This window comes from Monodelphis domestica, chromosome 2 (assembly GCF_027887165.1).
Source record: "Monodelphis domestica isolate mMonDom1 chromosome 2, mMonDom1.pri, whole genome shotgun sequence".
In the NCBI taxonomy this organism is placed as follows: domain Eukaryota; kingdom Metazoa; phylum Chordata; class Mammalia; order Didelphimorphia; family Didelphidae; genus Monodelphis; species Monodelphis domestica.
The window spans coordinates 13,613,639-13,639,242 of NC_077228.1; the positions used below are offsets into that span (position 1 = coordinate 13,613,639).

A 25,604-nucleotide genomic window follows, 5' to 3' on the forward strand; every position below is an offset into this window, starting at 1 on the left:
CTGACTCCAATCTTCCCCAATTCCTATTTCCCTTTTCCCCAGAAATTACTTTCTATTTTGTTTATTTCTCTGAGAACCACACTAGAAGAAGAGAATAGTACTGATCCCTTCACTCCCTGGTCAGGTCTGTTAAAATTTCCCAAGGCTTGTCAAGAACTACTACCCATTTCTGGCCATCGAAATTAGCTTCCAAAAGAAGCTAAAAGGCATTGCCAAAGATTAAAGTCTGGGAAGTTAACTAAGTCCAGAGGGAAATGGGTGATATTTTTATTACTGTCTATCAAAGGCAAAAGGCACAGAAGACACAGCAGACTTGGGAGGTGATTTACCAGCTGAAAAGATGGTGTGTGAAAGTGGGATTTGGGTTTCTGGACCACCCATTAAAACACAGAAATGAAAAGTTTCTGAGACAGAATGTATCAAACAAGAGCGAAGAATATATTTACCTGGAGTCGAAGGGAACTTTAAAGTAAAAAAAGGATGGAGAAGAAGAGAGAAAACTCTAAGCATATCCACTAAACTACATCTTGGAGAGAGTTATAATGTGGAAAGCAGGTTAAAGCACCCAGAAATTCAATGGGGAAAAAAAGTCCAAGAAAAAAGACAGTACTCTGCTCCAGGTCCTCCGGTATCCCTATACAAATGCCCACAGTTTAAGCAACAAGCAATAGGAACTAGCGGTTCTAATTGAAGAAGCAAACTTGACCTTATAGGTATCACTGAGCCTTGTTTGGACAGGTTTCGTGACCACCATTTGGCTTGAACAGGTACAACTCATTCAAAAGAAACAGGCTGAGTACAAATGGTAGAAGAGTATCATGTTACGGGCATTTCTCTGTGAGGAAGGAGACATGGTGGAACACGTCTGGGTAAAGACCACGGAGGCGGAACCAGAAATGGTATTGTCGCGGGTGTACACTAGAGAGAGGAAGTAGAAGAGTTCAAGAAATCAGTCGCTAATCTGCTGCAGTCACGAAGAAAGTCGTTGCGGAGACTTCAGCTACAACAGCTAGGTAGCACTGAGACGGAGCTTTGTGGCTTGCAGTTTACATCCGCTCTCCCGGGGGTCCTCACGACCACCCTGGAAGGGAGGTGCTACTAGATCCCCATTCTACAGAGGAGGACACTCAGGCAACAGGCCAGACTAGAAGGTGAGTCTCTCCACCAGACCTCTTTCGCTTCTTCCCAGTGGTCAAGACATGTCACTTGTGTCCATCAAAAGAGGAACTTCAGGAACTTCAACTGAGAATGAACTTTCATTCAGTCAGCCTACAGGAAACGAACAGACTGCCTGTGGATATGACAGAGCAGATTCCAGACTCACCAGCGTGTCCGCAATACTTATTGTATGCGAGACCAAGTGACAGACTCGTCTTCGGCTCACTCCAAAACCCAGAGAAGGGCTGTGGAGGTGGCGCAGCCTCTTTAAGTTGATCTCGGCCTCTCTCCTTCCCTCTCCCCAAGCTGGGCCAGTTGGGTCTAACTGGTACCTCCATTGGGTTGGACATGAGCCCTGGATTTAGGGAAAAGAGATTTCAAAGGGTCCAGAGTGAGATGAGTAGCATCGTATTGACTGAAACTCATCAGAAATTGGTCCAGGAAGGATGAGAAAACTCTCAAGAATGAACTTCTCAAGACACAGAGACAATTCTGAAAATGAAAAAAAAAAAGCTGTCTGAAGAGACCAGCAGGAATGTACACGTAACTTAGCCACTGTCTCATATCTGGGGGGATGGGGGGGAAGAAGATGCGCAGGGGCCAAAGAAAGGGGCTGAATGCCACACTCTGGCCCAAGAATAGGGGGGAAATGTCAAGAGTAGTGGAGCCCCCGAGGAGCTGGAGCTTCTCCAAATGACATGGAAGAGAAGGGGAGGATCGACAGAAAGGCAGGAGCCAGAGACGACTGACAAAACAGAAGGCTGGGCTGCTTGGTTCTTGAACCTGCCCCGAAAAGGATGGAACAAAAGGAACCAACGGGGAGCCGATGCCCAAGATAAGACAGCGAGAGAGTCCTCAGAGACCCGGATGAACTCTGTTCTCGGGCAGATGGGATGGCTTCCCCCTGCTGGAGATGGATCAAAGACCACAGAGAGCTGGAGAGGCACCAAAGGGCAAGAGAAAAGAAAAGAGTCTCATTTTTTAAAAGGGGAATTTAATGAGATTAAAGCAAGAAGCTTAACTTCCATTCTTGGTAAAATTCTTGAATATGAGATGGTTAGCGATCAGAAGGGCCAGCAAACCTTAAGAATGAGTCACAGAGGCAGCTAGGTGGTTCAGTGGATAGAGCCAGGCCTTCTGAGGGAAGGTCCTGGGTTCAAATACAGCCTCAGATACTTCCTAGCTGGGTGTCCCTGGGCAAGTCACTTAATCCTCTTTGCCTAGCCCTCACTGCTCTCCTGCCGTGGAATGGGTACGTAATACTGATTCTACGATGGATAAGGTAAGGGTTTAAAAAAAGAAGCAATCGCCCCGTTCTGATGTCTGCCTCTAACACAGAAGGTAGCTGGCACATCACGGAACAGTGCTGTTTCCTGGACTCTAGCAAAGTCTTCTTGTGGAAGAGGTGGAGACAAGAAGTGAATGAGTCTGGAGGGGATGGAAGCATAACTCCTGCCCAGGAGAGGCTTGACCCAGCCACTGTGATGCCAGCTTGGAGGAGGTCCCTTGGTGAGTTCTGGCGGGCCCTGAGCTCAGCCTGGGCCGAGGGCCCTCTGAGCAGTGCCTCAGACAGAGGGCACAGATGGCACAAAAGTGCCAATGCTACAGGCTGAGAGGCAGAGGCGAGGACCAGGCAACCTCAGGATCCCCGGAGATCTGGATACACGACAGCAACAGTTCGTTATCTTGTGTCCAAGGTCTGGGGAAGCCGACTCAGAAGCAGGTCTTTAAATGCATAAATAAGATAGCCAAGAGGACAAAGGAAGACAATTACAATGAAATGTGGTTATCAAAAGTTCTGTCCCCGGACTCCTGAGGGCCCCCCAAGTTAGGAAGCGACGTGCAGTGTAGCCTTCAAGAAGGTCACTTTAGCAAAGAAATGGAGGATGGCCCGGAGTGGAAAAGAGACCTGAGAAAGGGAGACCAACCAGAAGGGAGGGAGCTAGTGCCATGGATAGAACACTGGGCCTGGAGTCAGAAGACCCGAGTTCAAATCCTGATTCAGACACTCACTAGCTCTATGACCCTGGGCAAGTCAATGAACTTTGATTTCTTCATCTGTAAAATGGGGATTATAATAGTACCAACCTCTCAGGGCGATTGTGAGTCAAATAATATTTGTAAAGTACTCTGTAAAACTTGAATCTCCATAAATGACAGCTATTCTTGTTTTAATTAATAATGATAATGATATGGGGCAGTGTGGTGGCTCGGTGGAGAGCGCACCCTGGAGGTAGAAGGCCCTGCATTCAAATCTGGTCTCAAGACACTTCCTAGCTGTGTGATCCTGGACAAATCACTACACCCACGCTGCCTAGCCCTTACCATCCTTCTTTCTTGGAATTAAAATACAGTATTGAGTCTAAGATGGAAAAAAAGGGATTTAAACATTTTTTTTTAAAGTAACAATAGGGTAGGCATGAGGTAATGAGGGCTGGCACCAGCTGCCCTCTTCTTGCCTGGGGGATCCAGCATGCTCCCTCCTCCCTGGCTCTCTTGGCATGCACACCCATCTCTGAGATGTGCAGTAATTGGCCCCAGAGCCCCAGATATGCTGGCCTCCTGCCTGGTTCTGGTCCTTCTACCTTTCCCCATGGCACCAGCTCCTGCTCCTCTTGACCACCAAGCCTAGAATGACTGCCTTCTTTCCTGGGGGTTCCCTTCCATCCCTGCACAGTTCACACTGTACCACGCTACCCCCAGCCCTCGCCCACCCTCTGATGTGGGGGGTCAAGAGGGCCTGACTGCTGTAGAGTCTTTCACTGACCATCCTCGCAGGATGCCACCACTGAAGGTCTGAGGGCCGGGGCCACGCGTCTTTTCATCTTTCGCGCCCCTGGGACTAGTACAACAGTGTGCGTATAGTGGGCATTTGGGAACTGCTTCAGGAATTTTCACCCCATTTGGCCCCAAAACAGAAATGTATAACCGGAGCTCTTTGAAGGGGAGGACAAGATCCCCTTCCGCAACTCCGGCAATATGCCAGAGTCCTGTCTGAAAGAAATGACTTGTTAAGTCAAGAAAGAGCTTGGTTCCTTTGTTTATCACTTGTCATCATGTCCAAACGATCAGAAATCTTACCAGAACATTAATAACAGTAATGTTGCCACCTTACTGACCACCAGGCACCAGGATGACGGCCTTTTTTTTTCATTTTGACCTAGATGGGGTAGCCCATGTTCTGAGACTTCCTAGGACTAGTCATTAGCGGAATGTAATGAGTGACAAGGGAAAGAAGCAACAACAAAACTAAAATTATCCTTCCTGTTTTTCTTTCCTTTTCTTCTTGTCTTTTCATCCTGCTCTCCATTTTCCCTTCTTTCAGGTCAAGTCCGTACTCATTTACATAACTCTGACTTCATCCTTCCCATCCTGGGGCTCAGCCATCCTAATGATGGAAAATTTCTGGATTTTAAAATTAATTTATTAATTAATAGGCAAGACATGCTAATCTGGTCAAATGAGTCTCTCAGCCAACAAAAGACCCCGACCCCCTTGGCCCAGGTCCCTATATACACACTCATTATTCAGTTCCTCCCTTGAATATCCCAAGACATGTCTAATTGGTAAATAGCTAATTAGGAGGTGGTCTATTAAACTCTCAACTCTTCCCCATGCCCAGAGGTGATAGGGGTCACACAGGCAGGAAGAGAATCATCGTCTCCTTTACCTATTACCCAGGTTTTGTTAAAAGGAAAACATTCAGGGGCAGCTGGGTGGCTCAGTGGATTGAAAGCCAGGTCTAGAAAAATAGGGGGCAACTGGGTAGCTCAGTGGATGGAGAACCAGGCCTAGAGATGGGAGGTCCTAGGTTCAAATTTGGCCTCAGCCACTTCCTAGCTGTGTGACCCTGGGCAAGTCACTTCACCTACATTGCCTAGCTCTTACCACTCTTCTGCCTTGGAGCCAATACACAGTATTGGCTCCAAGACAGAAGGTAAGGGTTTAAAAAAAAAAAAAGGTCCTGGGTTCAAATACTTCCTGGCTGTGTGACCCTGGGCAAGTCACCTAACCTCTATTTCCTACCTGTTAACACTCTTCTACCTTGGAACCAATATATAGACTATACTTTGTCTTCCTATTCTATCCAGTTGCCTACCTAATCCATCTTGCCATTTACTTGCTATGTCTTGCTTCTGTTTACCTGAACCATCGCCCTCTGCACTGGCCTCCAGAATCCAACTCCCCAGTACGTAGGTAAATTCATTCATTCATTTTTGGAAGTCCTGCCCTAGAGTCCAAACATCTTAACTGGTGTCTAAGTGAGTAAACTGAGCTCACCCACTTCATCTAACTGACCTCAGACCCTAGGCCAGATCATCCTTTACCTTCACATTCCACTTGGCTGTCCACCTAAGCCATCTTGGCTGCTGAGAGTTGCGGCCCATCTTTCATCCTCTTTCTCTGGACACAGCCTTCAAGTCAACAAGACCACTGCTTCTGTTTAGGGTGTGCCTATCCATCAAATCTCCATCCCTGTAACATCCCAGGGAACCACTCTCTCATTTGGGTTTGCTAAGTGCTAAATGTCCCAAAGTAAGAGTTAATCAATTCTTTTTCATTCATTACCTAAATTTACTCTACAAATTACTCTAACTCAAACTTACTTAGAATGAAAAAACTCCTACCTACATCACTATGAATTACTAATCCCTACATAATGACAGCTTAAAATATGCTAAAAATAAAACAAAAGTTTTAACTACATGATATTGTTTATATTTTACAATCTTGGAGCTTTATTTTGTAGCATACAGTCATCTAAAAAGAGTATGATTTTTTATTAGTCAAGCTTTATTAAGAAATAAAGGTCATTTAGGATTGAAATACTAAATCTTATCTTTTTGCTTATTTCAATTTACAAATGAAAATAAACACATATGCTAAAAATGAAAAGACTATTTACCTATGCAAAGTTGATCTCTTGACATAATACTTTCTAAACTGCTTTTAAAAACAGTTAGATAGGCAGCTCTACAATTCATATAAAATAGTTCCTCTTCAGTGACCTGTAATTTCTTTGATCGAGAACATTCCCAAAGTGGAGATTTTTGGCTGGATAAAGATGCGTGACCTCCTGGACTGCTGGCCATTCTTCTATTAAAAAAAAATGTTAAAATGGTCAGTTAGATTCCTTAATAATCTAAAGATAATATCTACCTTGCTTCTCAAGTCAGAGGGGCAAAGTAATTTAAGTACATTTAAATGTTCGTATTTATAAGAACATCCACACATAAAGAAAAATGTTATGCACAGTAGGAATGGCAGCAATTAAAATAAAGCAAATAAAACAAAATTAAATAAATCTTTTGTTGGTGTTTCTCCCTCCTCTAAAAAGGAATCCCAATTATGTAATAATCACCGATTTCAGTTAGTAACAGAGGAATTCTTTTATAGAAGCCAAGTATCAAGGAGGGGTAAATGACAAAGTACCCTACTGTGCACTGACTCATTTGTGCGATTTCAGCCTTTTTCTAGATTAATTTTAATGCTACACTGTTCAAAAGGAATATATTCAAAATGTTACCCACTAAAATGTTTACAACTTCATGCTTTGCTCAAAACTTTAGTGGTTAAATTTTGAGACAGAATATTATGATTAAAATGTGGAAACAAATGAGAAATTAGTGATTTTTTAAAAAATGCACATCTTCATGTTGAAAATGAAAATAGATAATTTTATGGTGAACCTAAATTATGTCCTTGAGAAAAGAGAGGTAGTTGTTTGGATAGTAAACAAAACATCACCCATGTTATAAAGTGGATACAGTTTTTTAAGATGATACATGATAGAAGTCCTTGGAGGGGAGAAAATCAGGTCATACCCTCCAACTTCCTAATCCCACCATTAAAAATATCTCCCAGGAAATAAATAATTTAAAAAATTTAAAAAGACACTCTGTACTAAAATATTTATGGTTTGACTATACTTAGTAGTGGAAAAAAACTAAAAAAAAAAACCAGATGCCTAAAGCTGAGAAATGGCTAGGCAGATGGGTGCATGAGATTTGCTGTACAATAGGAGTTAGCACACCAGGGTCCCAACACATCCTACTGCCTGTGAACTAAGACTAGCTTTTACAATTTTAAATGGTTGAAAAAAGATTGAATGGAGACTAAGATACATGAGAGACTAGGAGCTCCTGAGCAGGGAAGATTTCTTTTCTAGCTCTATTTCCCCAGCACCTAGGACAGTTCAGGATCATACTTAATAAATGTGAGTGGATTAAATCAGATTACCATAGAGAATTACAAATTTGAACTGCAGGAAAATATGAAAAGGTCTAGATGAAGACAGCTGAATTGCAGGGTAATGTATACAGATTTCAAATACATAAAATGGGGGTCCACTTAAAGGACAGGAAAGGGTTCGAGTTAACCAGGCATTTTTCAAGTTATGTCAGCTGATATGCTTGCTTTTTATTGAAAAGTTAATTTAACAAATTATATAATCCCAACAAAGGCATGTTGATTATATGAAAACTGCCTTAGCCTATGGAGCAGGAGCCCTGGTTTAGATGGCAAGCTCCATATTGTAGATGGTAAAAGCACTGATTTTGTGGCTGGGACCATGCTGGAGCTGAGTTCAAATCCTAGCTCTATTGCTGTTGTCTGTCCTTTGTTTTCAAAGAGGACTAATGACATCACAGGATGATGTCTGGAATTGGACATGAACTGGATTTAAGTGAGTAGACAAAATTGCCAACCTCACTCTCTTCCAGAGCCCCTGAAGTTCAGTGGCAGGACAAAAGTCAAGATGGCTAGTGATGGCCCAGAATGTAGTGGATGGCCTTGGCATCTTTGATGTCTGACCAAGCTCTAAGCATTCCATAGCACCTGTTTCAGCTGCCTTCTTGGCATTTGTTCTCATCTGCCCAGTGAACTGGGGGAAGTCTTCAGGTACTTGGGGTAGCCTCCCCCTAACTCAATGATGGGTCTGAAGCCTGTTTGGTTACCCTCCTCTGAGATGGTCCATTAGGGCATGGCTGCTGTGCATGCCACTGTCTCTTGGAACCTCAAGGGAGAGATGAGTGCCTGCAGCCCTGAAAAGGTCTCAGTAAGCCTCCTATCGGAGTGCCAGTCCTTCCTGGATACCCCATACACCCCTAATTCTGAGACTGGGCCACCTTAGAAAAATGCCTTAACCTCTCTGGGATAGTTTTCCCATGTAATAAATGAGGGGGGTTGGCTCTTAAGAAAATCTTTCAGTTCTATTTCCTTGCCAAAAAATGAACATGAAAATACTTGTCCTTTAAGAAACTAAAACAAGATGTGTGAAAATCTTTTTCAGCTGTTACAAGGAGAGATGCTATATCAACTCAAAATATTATTAGTAGTAAAAAGCTAGTACACTTTGGCGGTGACTTCCTTCTTTATCATCCCTGATGAAGGCTTTCTGGAAGGCCATCACTGTGGGACACTAAATCTTGCTGTTGCTTTAATAGCTTCCAACATTATTTTATTCAGCATTGACTTGTGCGAATATATTCAACTTAATAAATTGGATATTTCAAGTTCAACAACAAGGCAATACAAGTAGTAGGGTCCCCTTCAGGACTCATTGGATCTTTACTCAGGGGGCCTAAATGATTTGCACCTTCTTGAAGCATATAGGCCTTTTACACTTGGGAAAGAAAGATAATAATCACTTCTCATGGATGAAGTACCCTATTTATAATACATAGACGGCTTGGCTGACACTTTCCTATTACACCAGATTTTGAAGGACCCCATAGGGATGTAGTGTCACAGTCTAGTTACTGCAAATTGGGGTCACTATAATTAAGAGTCTGTGCTTTAAACACAGAGGCTTCTAAATGGTGAAGAGAAACCATGAATACCAAGAAAGAGAGAAAACAAATGTCCAATTCCCAACAAGCAATTACGAGACAGAGCTTGTCCCACTCAATACCAGCATCTTCCTTCTGCTGATTATCCCTCATTGATCCTGTCTGCATTTTGTTTGCTCAGACACCACTGTTCTCATGTTATCTCCATCATAAAACTGTGAGCTCTGTCAGGGAAGACATCATATTTTGCCTCTTTGTACGGTCAATGCTTGGCATAGAACCTGGCACAAAAGTAGGCACTGAAGAAATGCTCAGTGACTAATGCTTCTGCCCTGGGTAGATGGAAATCAGATTTCAGGACATAGAATCACAGAACCTCAGAGGACACCTAGTTCAATCCCCACAATAACACACCCATGTCTTTATTAGTCAGTTAATTCATCAATAGGAACTTATGAAGCACCCACTATGTGCAAGCCCCAGGAAAAAAAGCTGGGGATCTAAAGAAGGGCAAAGGGCAGTCCCTGTCCTCAAGGAGCTTCCAGTTTAAAGGGAGAAGAATGCAGACCAAATAGGACTTCCTCCCAAGAGGGAAGGGGTTAGAATGATGGGGTAAGAGGAAGAGAAAAGCTTCCTCTAGGAGGAGGTAGCTTAGCTTGGGCTTGAAGTAAACCAGGGAAGCAGGAGGCAGAGATGAGGAGAGGGTTCCAGGGAAGGGGCTGAGAGGTGAAGAATCAGAAAGAGGTTGATAGAGAATGTCAAAAGAAAGGACAAGAGGCCTGAGGAAAGGTTACTAGGTTTGACAATCTGACTAGTAATGTTGGGGTTAGCAGTTTGGACTGAATTATGAGGCTGGATGACTATTTTAAGTGGCTAAGAAGATAGTGAAGAGGAGAGAGGGTGGAGGTGTCACCTCTTGGAGGATGGGGAGACGTGTCCATTTTATAAGAGAAGGGAAGCAGTCAGTTGTCAGTGTGAGACCGAAGACTGGTGAGAGATCACACTGTAAACTCCTTGTCCTAGAGTTTCGCCCAGCACCTGGCCCACAGTAGGTGCTTAATACATGTTTACTGGGTCGGTCATCTCCTAGGAGAGAAGAGAATGGGATGGAAGAGGAAAAGAGAAGGGCCACCTCTTCTCTTGAGCCAAGAGAAAGGGCGGAATTAGCAGTATAAGGCTGTGATGATCTAGAAAAAGAGGAGAGAGCTCTTCTAATGGCATCAGGGGCACCAGGCTGTGGGTCCAGAAGAAGGCAAAGGGCGGTCCCTGCCCTCAAGGAGCTCCCTGTCCAATGGGGGAGACAGGACACCAACAGTAGGAACAAATAAGGTGAATACCGGGCGGCAATAACAGCATTTAAGGGGGTGAGGTGAGGCTTCTTGCCCAAGGCAGGATCTTAGCTGAAGGAAGCCAGAGGCATGGGAACCATGGAGGGAGCCAGGGCCCGGACCCGTGGGGGCAGAGGCTGACCAACACCTTTGGCAGCATTGATGCATCACACTGTTCCCGTGACATCTACAAGGGAGGGCCCCAGACAGCGCCTCCAGGGGGGCTTCAGGTTGGCCTTCCCCAGTTACACCCCAGCCTGCAGAGACCAGGCCACGTGCTCCTCTTCTTCCACAACGAAGAGGATTCTTGGAGTGACTCGGGGAATCCCCCGCTGCCATCGCCCTCTCTCTGGGCTGGGAAGTACCCCTGAGTGTGAAACCCACAAAGGAGAAGGATCCGACCTCACCCTCACGACAGCGAAGATAAGGACAGGAAGAACTGCACAAAGCGCGACCCCCGCCCCGGGCCCCGCCCCCGCATACAACAAGCGCCTAATCCAGGCCGATGATTGACAGGAGACCCGCCCCTCCCGGGTCTCAGGCCTGGCAGTCTTTGGAGCTGCGGAAAAAGGGGGGCGTTCTCCTCCCCAATCCAGGGAGACACACCCCCTTCCCTACTCCGGAGGACCCCCGTGCAGGGCGACAGGCAGAGGCTGGCGCCGGCTTCCTACCTAGCTCGAGGTCACAAGCGAGGATGAGGCGCCACAGCCGATTCGTTTCACTTCAGGGTCTCAAGCTTCCCCCTTAGTCCCAGATCCCAAACGCCCCCGGCCTTCTTCCCGTTACCCAGGCAACAGCCGCCACCGGAAGTCGGAAGTGGCCACGGGGTGGGGGGAGGGGGCGTGTAGGCGCATTGATGTTGGTGGCGTAGGGCTGGGCCGGGCTGGGCTGGGCGGGCAGGAGACGGCTGAAGCTCTGTGCGCGCATGCGCCGAACCCTAAAGAAGGAGGCCCTAGTTTCTGGCGCACCAGGAGCCAAAGAATTGCCCAGGCGTGGGGTGGGGCGAGAGCCACCTCGGAGTCGGCGGCGGTTGTTCCGGTTCCGGTGGTGTCGAAATGCCGTACGTATCCCTAGAGTCCCCCAAGGTTTAATCCTGCCCCGATCACCAAGGAGGCCGTTTAGACACCCCCTTTTACAGATGTAGAAACCGAGGCTCAGAGGACGACGCGCTTTGGGCGCCTCAGAGGTCTTGTGGTCAGCCCAACCCGGTCTACCCCCATGTCTATGTACCGTAGCAGCCCGCAGGGATGACGGGCAGCTCTGCTTGGGCGGGACGTGAGATTTGCCCCTCCCCCAGCATCTCCACGTGGGCTCCTTATCCTGTGCTCACAGCCAAGTGATAGGTGGCCATAGCAGTATTTTCCCCTATAGTCTATCCTTTCATCCCCAGGTTAGGCTCCCTCCTGTTTGATTTGACTCAGATTCAGAAAACCTCCAATAATTCTGCATTTCCTGGAAAATGAAATAAAGTTATCAAACTTAATATTTATTTAGTGCTGTAAGGGTTTGTAGAGCACTAGCGAGTCCTGGAAGGTGGAGGCTATTATCCCATTTTACAGATGCGAATACTGAGGCAGACAAGAGTTTCAATGACTTGCCTAGCATCACGCAATAAGTGTCTGAAGTGAGATTTGAACTCCAGGCTTCCCAACTCCAGATCCAGGACTTTCAACCCATTGCGCTACCTAACAGCATTTAGTAGGCGTTTAAATGTTTAAGGAATCCAGGTACCCAGTCACACAAATGATTTATTTCCAAATTCAACATTCTTTCCGCTATGATGCTTATAATGCTGTCTCAGGAAGGAGCTATTAGTTCAGGTTGGTTGGAATGTGGAGAGGAGAATCCAAAAAAAAAACCTGTGGGAAGTAACATTTGATTTGGGCTTTGATGAATGTATGGAGATAATAGATTTGAAGCCATGGATGTTGCTAAGAGATAGAATACATAGAGTTGGATGGTAGGACCAGGGATAAAAATATAATGCCAGTATAAAATTATTTAAGAGACGCCTACTTCAGAGGGAAAGAAGGGGCTGGAATTAATGAACTAGGTGTCCAACCCTATCCTAAAAAACTAACAAATCAATACAAAGCATTTCCCTTTTTAGTCAATTTTTATTGTTCTCTCACAATTCCCTTTTTGTTTCTCGTCTCCTAAATTTATATTTTTTAAGTTCAATGTAGCTCTAGATTTCATGAGAAATGTTTAAAAATTCTCCTTATTTCACTGAGTCTAATTTTTTTAAATTTGTGTAGGATTATATTCAGTTTTGTTGGGTAAATTATTCTTGGTTGTGCTACCTATATCTTTTGCCTTCTGGAATATTGTATTTTAAACTCTCTTACTCCTTTCTAGCAGTGGTTGCTAAATCTTGTATGATAATGACTATCAAATCTCAATCCTTGAATTCTTTTTTCCCTATTGTCTGCCGTATTTTTTCTTTGACCTGGAACCTCTGCATTTGGATATCTTGTTTGTGGGAATTTTCATTTTGAAGTTTCTTTCAGAAGGTGATTGCTGGGTTCTTTCACTTTGTTCAGTGGTTCTAAGAAATTTGGTTAATTTTCTTTTGATTTCTTGGTGTCTAGGCTCTCTCTTTTTGGTCATGGCTTCCAGGTAATATGATGATTCTTAAATTCTTTTTCCATTAGTTTTTCAGCTTAGTTGTTTTCAGTATGAGATATTTTGACTTTCTTCTGTTTTTCTTAGACTTTTAACTAAGTCTTTTGACTTTATTTTATCATTTCTTCTTATTTCACGTATTCATTGACTTCTGTTGGATCCTTGCTACTTTTCAAGGAGTCTCATGCCAAGCTGTTAATTCTTTCTACTTCTTTCTTTATAACTTTCATTTCTTCTTCATATTTTCCCCAGGCCCCTCATTTCATTTCCAATTGTTTCTTCTAGTTCATTTCTTTCATTTATCGAATCTTTTTTTGCTGCTTTTTTATTTTTTAACTCATGTTTCAGATCTTTCAGGAATTGTACTTGAACTTATATTCATTCTATATTTTTCTTTGAGACTTTGCTTAAATGTTTTGGAGTCATTTTCTTCTGTATTTCTGTCTTGAATATTCTGATCCTCATATGGCCCCTTCCTCTAATATACATCCTCCATGGATGCTCCTTTCCCTGCACCACCAGCCCTATCCACTGGCCCCCTCTTCTATCCAAACTGGATATGTGAGCCAGAGCTAGGAGTAAGTTTACTCTTCTCACACACAAAGTCAGGCCCCTTCCACCAGTTCTGGAACCCTTTTCTTCCACTGGTGTTCTCCTTGAGTAGACCTCAGTGTCCAAAGAACTCCCTGTCTGTTTCCCTTTGCTGACTGGTGCTTTATGTCCTGGTGAAGGCTCAGGCTGAAAGGTTTTCCAGATCTTTGTAGGTAGCTGTCTGGGAGAGCTTGACTGGACTCTTTCTGCTGCTCTGGCTTATTTGTCATTTTTTGGCCTATTACTTCAAATCTCTGACTTTTCTGCCCACCTTATTCTCCTACCACACTTAAGATAAACATCCTTATGAGAACTAGCCAGTTTAAAAAAAAATGGTTGAGGCATAATTTTTTGGTTTTGATTGTAAAATACAGATGAATTATGGGTAATTGTAATCCATCTCTTGTTTTAACCTTTAATTACATTGATACTGTCCAATTTCTGCTTTCAGTTCCTGGATCTTGTTAGGAGGGAACTTCTAGATCTGTAATATGTGACCATTTAAGAGACAAACATGACTTAGATATATCCAGAAACAAAGAAAGGATGGTTTAAAGAAGGCTGCATATCCATAATTGGAGTGAATTGTGTTGACTCAATAAGAATGCTGCCTCTGTCATTCTGGAAATTTATTGACCTTGTTAAGGAAATATCTACCAAGCATAGCATGACTTTGCTATGCACTTTGTTCATCTTGATGCTATTTCACCCGTGTTCTTTGGTTTTAGGTAGCATTCTAATTATTCGAGCTATACCTTTAAATCACCATCACCCTATCCCATGCTTTTGTTTCATTTCTTTGTGTTGTTTTTCTTTGATTCATTAATTTTTTAATCTTGGATTTCCATTTTTCCACTTTATGGGTGACTGGGTCAGTTTGCATAAAGCTCTTTACTTCTTTATTCCCACTTTCCCAAGATATGCTCCCTTTACCCCAGAGGTCTCCCCAGCAGTGATTGTATATTAGCTCTTACTGATGGCTTGAGATTCCACATGTGTGAAGCTGAGCTAGGTCCTGCCCTAGTATGAGTCCCGGAGCCTTTTTCTGTGTTGTAGCCTCCTGTCAGCCAGCCTTCTTGAAAGAAGTTGCTCTTGTTTATTATAGATAATGGGAGAGAGTAGATTATAGATTAGAAGAAATCCATTCTCACTGACAAAGAATTCAAAGTCCAGCCCTTCTCGATCATGGATCAAGTAACAAATATCTCTCAGGTACCTCCTTTTGGAAAGGTGAGGTAGTAGAAGATGTAGGAACTATAGAGTATGGGCTCTTAAGTATCAGAGCTCTGACTGGGACATTTCCCTACAATCTTTTATATTTATCAGTATCAAAGGGATCCAGACTGAAAAATAATAGACTGGCTAGACTTTGCTTCATGGCTGGACTAAGATGTGAGCTAGACTTGCAAAGATAATTAGATTCTAGGAAAAGGGAGATATGTTGTCCTTGACTGTGACTTGAAGGACTGCATATGTTTGGGGAATATAGGGTGGGTCTTCAAGTAATCTACCAATTATGTAGTATTTTTCAGTTAGCCAAAATAAGGGAAGTTATTGATTTTAAATGATTGAGTCAGATTTTAAAGGTAGTGAGGTTGCCTTAGGCATTTGTGTTATCTTGAGCTGGGTGATGACCGGCATACACAGGTAGGAAGGAGTATGAAAAAGATCAATTTACATTGTTTCTCTAGTAAACAGCCCCCAAATTACAGAATTAGAAAGGACCTTAGTGGCTATCTAGTCTAACTTGTGTCTGAACGGAGTTTCTATTAAAACATAATTGAAAATTCGGCTTTCAACCTCTTCAAGGGAGACCTCTAGTGAAGGGTAACTCACCACCTTAAAGGACAACTGATTGTTCTTTTGGACAATTCCCATTTCTTTGTACCTTCTACTCAATCAAGAAGCACATTTCACTTGTTATGGTTGCATATCAGAGTATTGGACATTAATTTAAATTCTATAATACCAAAGATCTGCCTTGTAAGAGAAGCTACCATATGAAGTCTTTTTGAAACTCATAACTAAACTTCCTAGAAAGATGTAGCATAGACAGTAATTGATGCATCTATGAGGAAAGATAGTTCTGTTTTGGACATGTTGAGTTAGGGAATCGAATGCACTCAACTTTGGTGGTGTCAAACTCAAATAGATATAGAGGCCGCTAGACCACAAATAAGGTTCTCTGAGGGTGTGTATTGACTTAGAAAGTCACATAATAACATTATCCATGTTTTATTATGTTTCTTTTTTAATATTATATTTAACAAATACGTATTTGTTAAAGAGTCTCCAAATCTGGTTTTGGTTGAATCCAGGAGTATTGCAGGCTACATGTTTGACATTCCTGACCTTGGCACAAAAAAAATGAGAGAAATTCACCTGATCAGGGAAACTCCATTTAGGACAGAAGGCCCCTACAGTGACCTGATAGAGAAAATTAAAGCGTGAGAGGGAGGGAGAAAAGTGCTAATGCCCCAACCAGTGTTGAAAGACCAGGGCATCGCCCTAACCTAGGGGAATTTTAGCTGCAAGGCTCTCGTGGAGGTTTTGAAATTTCCTAGTTCTCTGAGCCCGGAAACACAAGTGAAGTGGAAGCCAGCTTTTACAAGAGTCCAGGAAAGATAGGTGAGGACCATTGAAGAGTATGTGGAATATCTCAGACACTAGGATTCCCAAACCAAGAACAGAAATAAAAGCTAGGAGCAGATAAAATGTTGAACATTTTATGAAGAAAAATGAAGAACTGTGGATCAATAATTATCCAAGAGGAAATCCCAGAAAAAATAACTCCAGAACTACCAACAAAGCCTCAGAGGAAAAAACAGACAAACTTGAAAGTATCATCTATAAAACAGCTGGAAAAAATGAGGCCAAGGATAAAAAATACAAAAGACTTCTGGAGGAGAAAATTGAAGGGAGAATAAATAGCTTAGAACAGAAAATGGGAAACCTTACTCAAGGAGCAGGCACTTTGAATTTTAGAGTAGATCAAACAAAACTTAATGAGACTATAAGAAATGTTGGAACAAAATTCAAATATTAAAAAAAATTAAAGAAAATGTAAGACATCTATTCTAAAAGAAAATTGATATGGAAAACAAGCCCAGAGGGGAGAGTCTTTGTACTCCTTGAGAATTATAATACTCCTTACCCCCAGACTCTTAGAAAAGTAAGTTTCAAGAAGTAATAAAACCTCTCAGAAGCCTAAATGAAAATAGAATTCACTGATCACTTCCTGAAAGTATGACATGAAAACACTCAGGAATGTCATAGCCAAAATCCAGAGTTCACAGATCAAAGGGAAAGTACCACAAGCAGCCAGAAAGAAAAGATTCAAGTACCAAGGTGTCACACAAGACCTAGTAGCCACTACTGGAAATACATAATCTGGGAATATCCCACATTTCAATAAAAATCTTACAACTAAAATAACTTACCCTGAAAGATATATTCTAATCCTCCAGGGGGAACAAATGACTATTTAGTAAAATAGGGGGCTTTCAGTGTTTCTGTTATAAAGACCAGAGCTTAGTAGAAACTTGTAAATACAAACACAAGTCAAAAGTATCCTAGAAAGATAACTACAGTACGGAAGAAGACTTAACATTCCCTTCAGAATCTCATGACCTCAAGGATTACAGAAGAAATTAAATAAGACAAATGGACTGGGGACAGATTTGTTCTGTTTTGATGATCTTCAGAGAGGAAAGGAAAAGGAATACTTGTAGAAAGAAATGAAGAAGGTGGAGTTCACTTTTTTTTTTAAACTGGGGTGTATGAGAAGAGTGTGCAAAGATGGAGGCAAGGTGTGAGGGCATCAAGTGTCACCTACACTGTGTGCTCTCATCTGAACCACAGAAAGGAGGATTGAAAGCACGGACACACACAAATAGACAAATAAGCACCACATTGGTGAAAGGCAGGTTAGGGAAAGGGGAAGATGGGTTAAGAGGGATGGTAGAGTTGAAGAGAAAATCCAGAGGATGAAAAGCAAAGAAGACCTTTGTAGAAACCAGAAATAGGGGAGGTAGACAGGTGCAGGAGAGTGGGAGCAGATCACTTCAGGGGCAGATTACTAGTCTTGTTTCCCTGGATGGGGGTGAAGGGTGGCAAAGAGGAAAAAATGTAAAGGGATGTGAATGAATAGCAGCTGTCATGCCAGTTAGGAATTTTTTGATGTATATAATTGAGAGTACATGTTAAGCCTGAAACAATTTTATAGTACTTTATTATTTTACTAGTCGCTTAAGTATTGCATTTAAAATTCCCACCCTTTAGAATATATATATTTCTAAACGTGTCCATGTCTACAGTATGTCTTACTATAAATGATGCCTCTGATCACCTTTGGACAAATTTTTGAAAACATAGCAAACAGTAAGCATATTGTGCGAATGGTAAATATTTGTTGGTGCTTTTGCCAGCGTGTGCTGAAGAAAAGTAATCTCAGTGCATGCTGAGAGAGCTGTCATATTGCTGTATGGGATGAGGAGAGATATGAGAGTCCCCTCTCTCCTTCCTACCTGTGTATGCGCCATGCTTTTACATGTTTGGTCATCACCCAGCTCATGTCAAAGGGATATGTGAAGGGATGAAAGGGAGAATGCCGAAGGGATTGATAGAGCCTCTCCTTCCTTCTTTGCTCATTCCCTAGTAAGGATGGAAAATAAATCATTTTTAATATCTTGATTTACATACAAGGAGTCACGTGGGACATGAATTTGGTCATTGCCTTTCATCAAAGGATTTCTAATCATCTCACAAGCACACTCAGTGATCCTCTAAACACCACTGTGCAGTTGGTGGCTGGCAATATTTTCATCCCCATTATAGTAGAGAATAAATGGAAGCATAGAGATACTAAGTGATATTTTTATCTTCCATTCAGAGATTTCATAGTACTTTACAGGCCAGTGTTATTATCAATTCTATGAAGCTTAGTGAGATTATGTGATTTGCCCAACCTTCGGGGAAGAATTTGGCATAGCATAAAGGATCCCAAAGTTGTATCCACTTGACTGCATTTCTTCTTCATGCCACTGTCACCCCCATATTCTATTCCGTGTTCGATCCCTGTTTTTAGAAGTCCCATGACAAAGCCTTTAGTTTGTACATTTTTAGAATACCAGTCTAGGCTTATACCCTCATTAGCTTCAATTCACATTCTTTTCTTAAGCCTCTGTGGAGCATTCCTATCTCATATTAAGTAGCTTGGGAAATGTTCAGAAAGCATGGAGGAGAGCTCAAGCCATGCCCACCATTAGTTCTACTTATTTGGGAATAACTTCTTGAGGTTTATCACTAGTGATATTCTACATTAGTATAGAATCAAACCCCACCTGATTTTTGTGATGTAATGAATCAGATTTTTAAGCAAAATAAGTCAGATTGTGATAGCAAGAGAGAATATTATTGTTAACATCAATGAATTAATAAACTTTTAAAATTACCTACTACATACTAGGCACTTTGAGAGGGCAAATCTAATGGTATTATGGGCCCTGAGGAATCCATTGATGATGTAGTCATTTTTTTTTAACCCCTACTTTCTGTCTTAGAATTGATACTAAATATAGGTTCCAAGGTAGGAGAGCAATAAGAGCTAGGCAGTGGGGGTTGTAACTTGCCCAGGATCACAGGACTAGGAAATGTCTGGGGAAGATTTGAACCCGGGACTCTGGCTCTGTATCCACTGAGCTACCCAGCTATCCCTGTTATCCTCTTGTATATGTGGACTAAACTTCTAAATTTTCAGAATTCAAAGAATTCCATATTTTTACCCCCAGTTAATCTTGAGGCCAGGATCTATGCCTTGTTTCTATCTTTCTGGCCTCGCATTATATCTTGTCTATAATAGACATCCAAGATCTCTGTTATATACATACATAAATACAAGAATTTACTTGAAGATGTTTTTGAGAGTTGTGAATTTTTAGAACATTATACTGTACAATCTGCTTATTTTAAACCAAAGTAAATTGGTTTTTTTTTTATCAGTTTGGGGCTACTCATTGCCATTATTTTCTGAATGCTTGGTTGAGAGTATATAATCATTTGATTTAAAATAAGTTCCGAAGGATCTTTTTTTAATATTTATTTTAAATGACTTCATATATTTCATAAAAATAATTTTGTGGATTAGGATAACATCACATTAACAATGGCAGTAATTGCGTACTGAAGTTGGATATGTCTTTAATTTTGGGATCTCTAATGATTACTCAGGAATTTGTTTTGGTCATCTTGAATCCCTTTCCTGGGGTTGCCAACAACCTTGAGATAAGGCGGGCAGTAACTGAACAAGGATGCATTTTTCTGTCGTTTTCTTTTTGCTTGCAGAAGAGATTTCTCAGAAGCTCCTGCTTCCATGAACTTTTGTAGTGTTTCTAACTTGTTTTCTGCTTTAGTTTTTATGTAACTAGTTTCTATTTTTTTCCAAGGATCAGGGAGATGCTCTAAAGCTACATTTGTCACTGGGAAAACTAGGCCTAATTTATGTTGACCTTTTTCTCCTTGGAGTATTTAGTCTGCATTCAATAAAAATTTGATGACTGCTCTTTAGAAGACAGCTGCACGAAATAAAGTCTTATAAATATTCTGCTTTTCCTTTCTGAGTATTTCCACGAACAGCTGGCCATCCAGTTCAGCAGAGCAGATTTTGCACATGGAGAAATGGGAAGGTGCCTGATTCAGTTTAGTAAAGAAGACCAAAATTTAAAAAAAGAGAGTTTCTTAGGGTTTGGGGACTTGTAAAGCCAAGGAGCATCTGTTCCCTAGTTAAGCCAGAGCCTGGTAACACTGAATCATGGTAAGAGCTCAAAGGATGGAAGGAACAACTTTTTTTCACCTTGCCTCTCACAGTATTTTAATGCTTAATGCATGATTTTTTTCTACTAATGATAAGTTACTTTCAATACCCACATTAAAGGTATGTACGTGATTCTAGTAAAAAGTTAGGTTTGGTAGGGGGATTTTTCTGGGGAGGTAGCAAGTAGGGTATGTTTAGAAGGCTGGTGCATTTAAAAATGCTCTTGTGATTAGTTTGGCATGTCAGGTAGCTGTAAAGTGTTTTTAAAATAGAGACATTTATGGAGCTAATGCCATTTCTGAAGGTGGGCCATCTTTCATATATTATTAAAAACACATAACAAGGTACAATAAACTGCCTCATGTGAGAGTTGCTTCTCCTAATATAGATCATCTTCCAGTTTTGTAAAATACATGAAATTGAGGTGCAAAATTGACTCTAAAAACTTTGCATATGTGTATTGCCTATGAAAATGTGGTTTCTTCAGGCTTGTAAAATTTAAGATCTCTTTCAATATTTTGTTTACAGTGTTAAAAGATCCCTGAAGTTGGATGTCTTGTTACAGGAAAATGTAAGTATCTAATTTGTGTATTTTAACTATATGTGGGAAAATTATATGGATTAGACCTTTGAAAATTCCATTTATTTCTTTAAAAGCTTTCTTACTAAGCAAAGGAGAGAATTTATTTTAGTGATCTGTTATTTTTGGCAAGTCCTTATCTCATGTTGATTACTACTTTTTTGTTAATTTTTTAAAAATAAAGTAGAAATGATTAATCAGTCTTATTAATACCTACTGTTACCTTAGGAGGAAAATGTGAACTACAGACCTTAATGAGACAACGTATTAGAAATTAGTGTATTGCAGAAGTGAATGTTCTGCCACAAAAAGTACAAATAGTTGGAATTATAAGAATATTTTCATCAATATATTGTGTAGATGATTGTGCAAATGTTGAAGAAGAAGCATTAGCATTTTTATGTCAAAGCTCTAATGACCTCTGTCAGCTCATCTGGTTTGATTAAACAATACAATAGCAACACTACCATGAATTTCAGCACCGTTATCACAATAAAAATAGAATTGTACTCTTGCCATCCCTTTTTGTAAATCTACTTGGTACATTCTTAGCGCCAACATGGCAAGACATATGTCACTTTCTTATGTTCTCATACCAACAGTGGGTGTTGCTGTAAACCTTAATGCTGGGACATTCACAGAGGTAGTAAGATGAGAGGGAAGTCGATTCCTGTGGAAGTAAATTAAAACAAAGCCTGGTCAGTAAATGAGCTTCTACTCTTTCCCATATGGCAATGTCATTTTAGAGAAATGTGTTTATGTATAATTCCTCTTTGGATGTCTCTCTGGTATTTAGCAAAACAGAAACTTGAAATTTTTAAAATCTCCGAGATACTTTTCTTTTATTTAAACAAAGGTGGCAAAATACTGCAATGGCACTAAAAAGATCATTAGCAATTTAATTAGCAGTTTAGTGGACCATTATCCAACTTGTTGGGTTCAGGATGCAGCTGTGACTGTAATTCTGCATCTGTTTCTTGAGTTAGAGTAGGATTTTGGAGAGGAGTAGTCCAGCCAGAAATTAAATGCAGTTCTTTTCTGCCCCAAAGCTCTTCTTTGGGAAATAGGAACATAGTTATTTGAGCTGAAAAGAATTGTTTTTGAGTTCATTCTTTTTGTGCAGTACTGTGTACACAGTGGCAAACTTGCTGTCCATTTTCCTTTAGAGTAGGATGGGTCAGAATGGCCAAAAGAGAATGTGACCCTTCAGTACAACCATTAGAGTACCTGATGACTCCTCAGTATAGTTGGAGAACTTTTTGGTAAAATATTTTGTTCAGATTTTTTTTTAGATAATGACGTTATTCATTAAATATTTCTTAAGTCTTGAAGTGGAAATCACCTCATTTTTTTCCTAGAAACACCAGAAATATGGAGAGAAAATAACTCGGGCAGAATAAGAGTCTTGAAAATTACAGTTTTAAAAAGCAGCCTTTAGGATTTCATGATAGTGAATAAAAGGCAAAGTGAAAACAATCAGGAGCTCTTCCCCCAAGTTGAGGAAGGACAGTTAGTTTGCAAATACAAAGGAAGTAACTTGGAGCTATAATAATCTTGTTTACTTTTCCTGTCCAACTTAAAAAGGCCACAGATGCAGCCTTTGACTAAATAATAATTTTTTTAAAACTAGTATGATGATGATGAATAATGTTTTAAAAACTAGTATGATGATGATGATGATGATGATGATGATGATGATGACGATGACGACGACAGCGGCAGCAGCAGCTAGCATTTCTGCAGGACTTGCTAAGGCCAGGCACCATGCTAAGTACTTTACAATGATTATTTCAGTTGATCCTCACAATAACCCTGGAGGATAGATGTTCTTAATATCCCCATTCCACAGAGGAGGGAACTGAAGCAGACAGGAGAAGTGACTTGCCCAAGGTCACACAACTAATATGTCTCTGAGGCCTGATTTCAACTCAAATCTTCCTGAGGTCAGACCCAGTGCTCTAGCCACTGTGCCAGCTAGCTGCCTCAACTAAGGAAGCTTATCCCTTTATACATGCACATCATTATTAAAGATCTGTAAACATTAAATTCCTGTTAAGAGAATTCTTAGTAGAACAAAAAAGAAGCTGGCTTCCATTTCTACCCTTTTGTTGTTTGGGAATCACAGTTTATTTTCAAACTGAAACCAACAATTCAGTGTATTTTGTTGTTGTTTTTAAGATAGCAAAAAATAAATGATAAAAAAAGATATTTTTTGTGGGATAGAAACTCGTATCCAAGGGGAAATGTGTGACATAGTTGTAGTTTAGACACTTGGCAATTGGATAAAATAATTTTTGGTGCAACTAGGAAAACAGATCAACACAATTGTCCATTAGGGAGTAGTGGATTTCATTTCTGGGCCACAGCCTATGAAATAGTTCTGGCCAATCAATTCCTGGAAAAGTAGGGCAGGGACTGGATAAATGTCAGCTTGATGCCTGAACTCAGAGCACCAAGTGAACTCGAAATGGATAGGCCAGAGCATGACTTGGGAGTCAGAACGTTTATTTTCTGATGTGGGAAACTTGGGAGATAGCATTGGGAAGCTAAAATTTGGGATGTTCTCCAATGCTTTAAAAGTTTGAACCACAACTATAAAGAAGGACTTTACTGTAGGGCATTTGGTGTCACAGAGATTCTGGAATGGAGACCAAGATGAGTGGGAAGGGGGCAGTGAATACAGAGCCAGGGCTGGAGACAGGAGATCCTGGGTTCAAATGTGCGAGGCTCAAACACTTACTAGCTGCATGACCCTAAGCAAGTCCTTTCACCTTGATTCTCTAGCCCTCACCTTCTTTCTGCCTTAGAAGCAATACTTCCTTTTGATTCTAAGACAGAATGTGAAGGTTTAAACAAAAAGCTTAGTAGAAAAGTGATCGTGTTTGAGATTTCTGAAACGTGTGCCTAAAACTAAAGAATGGTTCAGCATGAAGCGATTCTTCAAATTGGGGCTCCAGACCGGAGCTGTTGCTCCCCCGCATCTGGCCTCCGTCTTTCCCTGTTCTGGACAGGCGAGCAGAATCTCAGACAGTTGTTGGGGCTAAAGAAAGGCCTGGGGGGACTAGAAGAGATCGCCAAGAGGGACAGCCAAGGAATGGCTGAGGAACCATGAGAGTGCAGCCACAGGGGCCGAGAGGATCAGGACTCACCGGATACTGTCCTGTAGCAGTGGAGGCAGATGGGTACAAAGAGGCCCTTCACAGGCCTCCGATTCCTGCAGGAAGAGAGCAGATTGACTGGAAACAGCCTTGGGGGCCAGGCCATCCCCTGACATCTCTCGTCTCTGGGAGGCTGGCACTGGCCACTAGGGGGAACTTGTGCTCAGGTCTCCTGCTCTCCTCCTCTTCCATTCTGGGATCCCTGGCCTTGGACTAAGCCTCTCTTGGAAAACACTGGGTGACAAGGAGCTCACTCCCTGTTAAAGCAACAGTTCTGCTTTTGGATGCCATTGGCCCCCAGCCTCTTCCGGGCTTCTAACTCACGATTTCCCCCCTTCCAAATACTTGGTATTTCTTCTCTTTGCCTTTTGTCCCTATAGACGGTGATGTGCCTGAGCTCTCCCCTAGGCCTGGCACGCTTGTCGCTTCGTGCTGCCTGACACTGGCCCTCCTTGCCCGGCCAGCCCTGCAGTCTTTCTCTAATAGATTCGGGAGTGACCAGGGTGGCTAGAAGTGGCCGTTCCGTCCGCTTCCCAGAGAAACGTTTAGGTTTACAAACGAGGTGGTCTGGCTTCCAGGATTAAGGCCTGAACACCCTGCTCACCTGCTCAGGCCAGGCTGGGGAGGAGCTGCTGAAGAGGAGCAGCCGGCCCAGTGCTGGGTTCGACGGCAGAACTGCAGCTCCTCAGCATTCTTGAGCTGAGCGGAGATGCCTCGTCAGCCCGGGAGGGAGCGGAGGGAGAGGCTGAGATCCGGAAAGAGCGAGGGAGGGTGGATGCTCGGGACGGATTTGTGCTTCGGTCCCATCTCGGTATTTCTCTGAAAACTGCGATCTCTTCTAGTCCCCCCAGGCCTGCCGGAGCCGAGGGCAGTTGGTGGCATCGTATTCCCCGACCACAGGAACGCGGGAGATCAGCCCCTCATCGTCTCCCCAGACTCATGGCGGCTGGGAGCTCGGGCGCTGCCCTTGGCATGGTGAGTGATGCTGCTTCTCCTCTTCCATAGAATTCTTCTCATTACTGGCTAACCCGAAGCTTCGAACACAGACCCAGCAGTCAGAGTGTGGATGCTGGACGGGAACCTAAACACAGAGCTCTTCTCTCTTCTCTTCAAGTACCATCACAGAATCTGTTCCTTCCCATCCGCCGTGTTAGGTAGAAATGATGCTCTGCTCGCCTTCCACTCCCAACTGAATTATAGCTGATGAGGATGCTGGCAGTGAACAAGCTGCTGGGTTTGCCCGATCCAAGCAAGCGCTGCCATTCCCAGACTTGGGAAGTGCTTCTACATGCTCTCCGCTTTTACCTATGTCATCTACTTCCTGTTAGCTAGACTGCTTGACGTCAAGAGGGCCCGAGTCCCAGTCCAGCCTCAGATAAGTACTTTGCTCTGTAACCTGGGGCATATCACTTAGCCACCCTTTGTGTCAGTGTTCTCCTCTGTAGAATGGGGATGATACGAACACCAACCTCCCAGGATTGTGGTAGGGATCAAGCCTGCTCATTCCTCTAAAGCACTTAGCACAGTGCATTGCCTGGAACATAGTATGGACGAGGTAAATGC

General features: G+C 42.2%; 2 protein-coding genes across 10 annotated transcripts in view; one reads left to right on the forward strand and one right to left on the reverse strand.

Annotated features, from left to right (window-relative positions):
- Positions 1–11,087, reverse strand: part of EFCAB7 (EF-hand calcium binding domain 7) — a 67,113-nt gene extending 56,026 nt beyond the window's left edge. For 2 of the 6 annotated variants that reach the window (XM_056815026.1, XM_007480472.3), the window contains exons 1-2: positions 10,948–11,087; positions 6,065–6,255 (exon numbers count right to left, since the gene is read on the reverse strand). In XM_056815026.1, the coding sequence (XP_056671004.1) occupies positions 6,065–6,251 (187 nt within the window). In that variant the 5' untranslated portion in view covers positions 6,252–6,255; positions 10,948–11,087. Of the gene's footprint in view, positions 1–6,064; positions 6,256–7,398; positions 7,722–9,861; positions 10,035–10,285; positions 10,441–10,947 lie in introns of those variants that run through there. The other 4 variants (XM_007480471.2, XM_007480473.3, XM_056815025.1 and 1 more) reach the window with 4 other exon arrangements.
- A 111-nt stretch (positions 11,088–11,198) lies between these two features.
- ITGB3BP (integrin subunit beta 3 binding protein) overlaps positions 11,199–25,604 on the forward strand; it is a 44,549-nt gene continuing 30,143 nt past the window's right edge. For all 4 annotated transcript variants that reach the window (XM_007480469.3, XM_007480468.3, XM_007480470.3 and 1 more), the window contains exons 1-3: positions 11,199–11,336; positions 20,832–20,874; positions 24,884–25,016. In XM_007480469.3, coding sequence (XP_007480531.1) covers positions 11,332–11,336; positions 20,832–20,874; positions 24,884–25,016 — 181 coding nt within the window. In that variant the 5' untranslated portion in view covers positions 11,199–11,331. The remainder of the gene's footprint in view (positions 11,337–20,831; positions 20,875–24,883; positions 25,017–25,604) is intronic.